We start from the raw sequence: 6,921 nt of genomic DNA on the forward strand, positions 1-6,921 counted from the left end.
CTACTACTGCTACTACTACAAGTCATGCCAACATCAGTAGCATAGCCTATATCTCACCATAGAAACATGCAAAAGTGGATAGATCCTCTATTGTAGTTCCTTGTTTTATATATCACATAATTTCATGCAAATTTCTTATCATGTAATTTCATGCTAACTTTGTAATTTTGTGAAACCATCATGTCATTTTGAAAGAGTCCATCCATCTATCCATTTTCTTCTGCTTATCTGGGGCAGCAGTCTTAACTCCTCTGGTGGGACCTCAAGCCGAGAGACATAGTCCCTCCACCATGTCCTGGGTCTTCCCCCGGGCATCCTTAGGATTTTGAGATAGTCTTGAATCGGCTGGGCTAACTGCCTGAGAAAGAGCTCCCATCCTGAGTCTCTGCCTAGCCTCCACATCTATTTATTCATATCATCAATAAATATCTTTCGTATACCATTGTTGTGGCGTGGTCCTTGGTAAAAGCTTAATAGATTCATGACTTCTTCACACTATGCGGTATTAGACTGGTATCAGTATTGACACATACACTGACGCCAAGTATTGCATTGGATCGGATAAAAGAAATTAGTATCGGAACAACACTACTAGCTTTTGGGTGAAAAAGTCTGCAAAATCTGGTATAATATATATCAGTCCTACAGGTTTTAGTTTACATGGATCAAACACACTGGGTTATTCAGATTTACCTGAGAGGAGAAGAAACTATCGATCAACCACTCAAACTAAAAGGTAAGCTGCTAACCTTAGCAATTTTATACAGCACCGGCCAGTTTAAGAGTGGTTTTATTCATAATCGCTGGTCAACAGTACGTAGCTAAAACAGCACTTCTATCTGCTTTCATTCAGTCGTGTTGTGTTCGATATAGTTTTTAGCACATTAGCTATCTCCCTTCAGTCCCCATCGCACACTGATATTTTGACCCCAAAGGATACAAAGAAAACTTAATTTGAGCACTTCATTGTGAAAAAAAAAAAACTGCGCAACACTGCTCTCTTAAAGGTTTGTGGTAAAAATTGTGCTGTGGGTGAGTTTGTAATAAATTTTAATTACATAATTTTGGCAAAATAATAAAAATCAGCCCTACATATCGGCACCAAAAATATCGTCAGAGCCTATTTGCCATCAGTTGCTCTTGATTCTAAACAATCGGTATCAGGCATAAAAAAACAAAAAAAAACATATATGTCGATCTCTAGTCTGCACTACTTTTTCACCCACTGGGCATTCAGGTGCGACTAAAACTGGCATGACCCCTAAATTATACCCTAAGTGAATAATGCGGACATTTTTGATAAAATACTTGAACCAGTTGGTTTGTTGGTGCAAGAAATGGCAACTAGTGTGTCCTATCTAACCACAAACATCACATAAACCCTCACGTTCTTTCAAAATAACTGCATTATCATTTCATTTCAGGCAGACTCCAAGATTCCACAAGAATAGACACAATTTATACACTCCGCAATTCAGTAGGCTAAGCACAAGTTGATCTAGTCCCATCCCTACATATTACTAAACCTCCTCAAAAAATAAATAAATAAAATAAATAATAATGACTTTAAAATATATATAAATAAATACAAGTTTAGTGTCCTTGATCAGCACCTCGGTCAGAGTTCAAACAAATATCTTTTCACAAGCTCAGCCATCAGAATTTAAAGGTAACATTGCTCATCAAGCACAACAAAGAAAAGAAGAAGTGTAACTTACTCAAGATGTGGAGGGACAAAATCTGGACCAGCGCTCCAAGGAACATACCTAGGACTGAACTGGGTTTGAGCCAACTTTCAAACCAGGACCAAACCAGGACTGAAGCAGGACTGTACTAGAGCCAAACAAGGTCTAACCTAGATCTGAGCTGGTTTAGGATGATTTCCTGTTGTTTTATCACATTCTTATCTCTTCATCGTTTGTTGCTTTTTTTTATCACTAAAAAGGAAAGTTTGCAATAACGTGATCTTATATAGTCACACATTTAAGACTGATAGAATCTTGACCATGCCGTCTCCACAGCATCTTTGCAATAGCAGCATTTCCTGTCATTCGAAGTGTATGTGTGACAGGTTCTTTCCATCCTGTTAAAAAAAAAACACATATTATGTCAAATTCACTGTCCCATTCAAAAACATACCTTAAGTTGTATTTCACGTCATTCACACTGCTTTTGGTAATCCTCTTTAAAAGTCAGATTTTGGATTATTGTGAGCTTTACGTTGTTGTAATGTTGTATATGTTTGTGTTTTATTTCATCCACACATGTCTGAGTAACTTTATTATGAGCCTGTCTACATCTCCAAATTCTCCAGTCCATTTTGTGAGATAATTTAGTGGTAGTTTTCAAGTTTAACAGCTACATTTTATCTTTAATGTAGTAGAGATTGGCAATTCCTGATCTGAAATCGTCCAAATGATTCTAGTGAAGGTGTATAGATTTTAAAAACACAGTGGAGCACTTCCTGTATGACATCGCAAGGTGGAACAGAATGTTTTCTGTTTGAGAGAAGAATCCAGCCTTAACATGCCGGATTTGTGTGTTAAACATGTGTGAATGAAACAAAATACAACTCCAGGTATGTTTATGATGAGGAAACATTATAACATAGATCATAAAATACTGTAATAAGGGCTCTTTAAAAAGTTCTTTACCTCTGAACCTCCACAAACACCTTGCTTGAAATTTCCAGTGACTGTGATGTTTTTAAGCCCATAAAAAAACCTCTCTGGTTTTAAGCATTTTTGCCATTACATTTGTGATTACATTAACAATTCCACATTTGTCGTTGTCTAGTTTAATTGTTTTTCTATGGTAATTCCCTGTGCTGTCAGAGGGAAACACTGAGCACTGAGGCTGTCTGTATTTATTTATTTATTTATTTTTACAGATTATTATAGATTCCAAATCATTAAGTTCCAAAGCAAAAGGTACAAGACCATGTTTAAAGGCTAAATACAACTCAATAAATGCATATTTGTTCTTTAAAGAGGGAGTATTGGCAAAATGTGTTGATTGAGTTTATGTGAGTATTTTACCGATCTCTCCTGGACCCTATTTGAACCCTCCTTACAGTCTGCTGTAAGATTCTGTGCAATACTCAGCCCACAAGCCGTGTTAATGTTAATATGTTTTCAGTGAATATAACATTTTCAAACAATAAAAGGTAACATGGTGAGTCAGATGGGAACATCTAATTTCAAGCAAGGGTCCAAGTCTACTCCTATGGAAAGGCAGACTTTGATCAAGTAGGAAGTCCGAAACAGTGTGGAAAAGGAAAGACAAGGACACCTATAGGAGCAGCAGGAGCTTGGACAAAGAAAAAAAAGCCATCTCATGGGCCAAACTATGGCAAAATGGAGCCACTTTGAATTTCCTTCATGCTCAGAGCAGGCGCTTCACCAACACCAAGAAGATTTTTTTATGCATGCTGTATGGGCCAACACATTCTATCTGGCTACAAGACCGCGCTTAGTCAAAGTATGATCAGGTGGCATCATGATAAGGAATTAATGATGCCGGTGGACATCTTGGGCAAGAAGTTGTGAGGAGGCAGGAGAAAAGAAAACAAAAAATCAGCAGCTAGTTAAAAAGTGCTGGGAAAGGGGTGGACAACTTGGCCATTTCCAGTTGAGATATGCTGTCGAGAATTTCCAGCCAAGACGGCGTGGAGCCTGATGTTGGGATAGGAGGGCAAAGGAGAAAGGCTGCTGGGGAAGCAGAGGAGAGAGCCTCCTATTGGCTCTGCCACAAGAGGGAGCTCTAGCTTAAAGTTTTTTAAGATAACAACATAAACATCTTTGGAGTTGAATAATGGCACCACTTTCTGAAAGTATTTAGATTTTTTTTTTTATTCATACTGACTTCATCAAATGTTATAACAAAATCAAAAACCAAATCAAACTAAAAATAAACAAACTAAACAAAATCAAAAGGCAATTCAAAACAAAAAGAAAGAGCACCAGTAGCAGACATGGCAACCACGCAGCACACAGGACGCCATATAGATGATGATTTGTTTATTTTAAGCACTGGTCTTGGAAAATGTTTTATACTTGTCCAAGAAAGGATAAAATACAATAAAATAATAATAATAATGCATGAATACATTACACTACATTCTGAATTTATAAAAAATGAAACCAGAAATAAAATCAATAGCCCTTGTGCTCGAACATGGTGTTCGTTATAGACAAACTGACTAGCACAGAAGTCCGACAACAAAACACCGCTCAGGCTGTTCTTCCCGATCACCCCTCTCCAGGTGTCACTTATTTCCCACGTGGGCGCTGAAGTCCCTCAGGTGAACAGTCCCTAGTCGGTGCACTGCGTAGTACCCCTCCCAGGGACTCCAAAAAAGCCAGGTACTCTGCACTGCTGTTGTGCCCGTAGGCCAACACAACAGTGAGAGACGCCACCCTCTCGTTCACCGGGGTGAACTCCAACGTGTTGCAGCTGAGCTGCCGGGCATTAAGCAAGCCCATGCCAGCTCGCCACCTCTTGGCGTACGGTCCTGGTAATCCAATCCCTCAGGACCCGTTTGCCTTGAGTGACCCTACCAGTGGCACGAAGCCCCCGACAACATAGCTCCTAGGATCATTGGATTGCTCAAACTCCTCCATCATGTTAAGGTGGCGGTTCAAGGAGGGGAGTTTGGACTTTGAATAATGAATAAAGTAAACTGCCATATAGCCCTGATGAAGTCTAGTGACAAGACCACAGACATGGACCCTGAGAACTGCACTGCAGTGCTCACTGCTCCTGATGAAATGCCTCAGTGGTACTGAAGGATGGGTCAAAGGCAGAGGACAAAAGAAAGTGTTCCCCTACCTAAACCAACATATTTTATTATAATTTATAAGTAGGAAGTTAGTCTGTTTCTTTTAGCCTTATAAATCATAATTCTAACTGAACACTTTGTAAATATGTAGTTTTCAAGTTTAAAGTAAGTCTTAATAAGGAATTGTTAAGAATTAAACATTACAACATTACAGTTGTTACTAGTGTATTTGCCATGAACAGGTTTATATCTGGGGATATAGAAGGATGTAAAAAAAGAGCACAATCCAGTTACTGGGCGTTCACATCAAGGAAGAAGGCAATGTTCTCGGAAGAGGAGTTTTATTATGATGTACATGACATATACTACAGAAAATACATCATTTCTGAGGAATGCTGCTCCACTCCTCAGGCTTATAAGGCTCACCTCAGCGAGGTCAGAAACAGAAGCGAGCAAACCCACACAGACAGGACAGCTCTGCAAAAAAAAAAAAACAACAACTTTTTTTAACCATTAGATATTCTGTCAAACTACAATGGTTTTTCCTCCTCATGGGGCTCTGTCCCATCCTGTTTTTGAGGATGATCCCGTAGGTCTGTTGTGCAGCTCCTGTGGCAGTGGACACTCAGAGACACTGTTCTGTCTGTCTGACCAGCAGCCTGTCTGTGTGGTGTGTCGAGACTCTAAAGCTCATGAAGACCACCAGTTTAAGCCTGCTGTAGAAGCAGCACAGGATCTCAGGCAGGAGCTGGACCAGTCCCTACGGCCTCTGAAGGAACACTTGGAGAAGGCTAAAGACACTCAACAGATGCTTTTGGTCCTTGCAGATTGTGTTAAAAAACAGTCTCATCAAACAAAGAAACAGATTCAGGATCAATTCAACAAGCTGCACCAGTTTCTGGAGGACGAAGAGGATGCCCGGCTGAAAGCTCTGAGGGAGGAGGAGCAGCAGAAGATTCAGAAGATGAAGGACAAGATGGAGGCTGTGAGCAGAGAGATAGAAGCTCTGTCAGAAACCATCAAAGACACAGAGGAGCAGATGAGAGAAGCAGACATCTCCTTCCTGCTCAAATACAAGGCTGTAGTGGAAAAAGTGCAGCACTGCCCCCTGCTGGAAGAACCACAGGTGGGCCCACGAGTCTTGATAGACCAGGCCAAACATTTGGGCAACCTGGCCTTCAACATCTGGAGCAGCATGAGGATGATGGTGCACTACTCTCCTGTCATACTAGATCCAAACAGATCCACTAGTGAAATCGTTCTGTCAGACGATCTGACCAGTTTTACTACTGAGAAACAAAGATGTCCAAATGGAGCAGGGACAGAGATGGACTGGGCATTGGTGTTTGGCTCTGAGGGCTTTGACTGTGGTTCTCGGAGCTGGGGCGTGGAGGTGGGAAACAGTGGAGAGTGGGCTCTGGGAGTTGTGACTGATTCTTTCGAAAAGGGGGTCGAGGAGGTTGTGGAGGGCTGGAGCGTGGCTTTCTCAGATGATGAATATGCAGCTGTTCTGAGTGAAGAACAGCTTACATCTCTCCAGCTCCAGTCCAACCCTGTAAGGATCCGAGTTTGTCTGGACTGTGACAATCATGAAGTGAGCTTCTATGACGATGACACCAACACTCACATTCACTCTTTCACACACATCAGTCCCAACAAACTCTTCCCATATTTTGGCACCACAAACAAATACAAAATCAGGATTCAGCATGAAGATGAAACTTTGGTCTGACTCCACAGTCCTCAAGTCCTCGAGATGAACATATGCTGTTAAGTTTATACATGTGTTTAATATGAACACCTTGCAGACTGAGTAGCTGAAAGGTTTCCTGTGTGTTTACGAATTATATTGATTATTAACAATATTCAACATGACCGAAATCTGTACCAAATACACATCAATATTTATCCAATGTATATTTGATGTATTCATCTGTGTATTAATTTTTAAATGGTGGAATAATACACATTTACAACTTTCTGTACTTCTTTTTAGACAGTTTCTCTTGTATATTCATTATAAACCATATAAATGTGTTACCAACAATGTGTGATCTTTGCTCTGCAAGCTATTGTAATTTCTTACACTATTTAACATGTAATAACAATTAAAAAAAAAATAAAAAGATGATGAAGATGTA

The 6,921-nt window shown here is 40.0% G+C and overlaps 1 protein-coding gene across 1 annotated transcript; it reads left to right on the top strand.

The window, feature by feature from the left end:
• The first annotated feature begins 5,315 nt into the window (after positions 1-5,315).
• On the top strand, positions 5,316-6,645 carry LOC117370900 (E3 ubiquitin-protein ligase TRIM35-like). Its single transcript, XM_033966448.2, has one exon. The coding sequence runs from the start codon at positions 5,316-5,318 to the stop codon at positions 6,510-6,512; it is 1,197 nt and encodes a 398-aa protein (XP_033822339.1). The 3' UTR covers positions 6,513-6,645.
• Positions 6,646-6,921: the final 276 nt, after the last annotated feature.

This window comes from Periophthalmus magnuspinnatus, chromosome 5, assembly GCF_009829125.3.
Source record: "Periophthalmus magnuspinnatus isolate fPerMag1 chromosome 5, fPerMag1.2.pri, whole genome shotgun sequence".
In the NCBI taxonomy this organism is placed as follows: domain Eukaryota; kingdom Metazoa; phylum Chordata; class Actinopteri; order Gobiiformes; family Gobiidae; genus Periophthalmus; species Periophthalmus magnuspinnatus.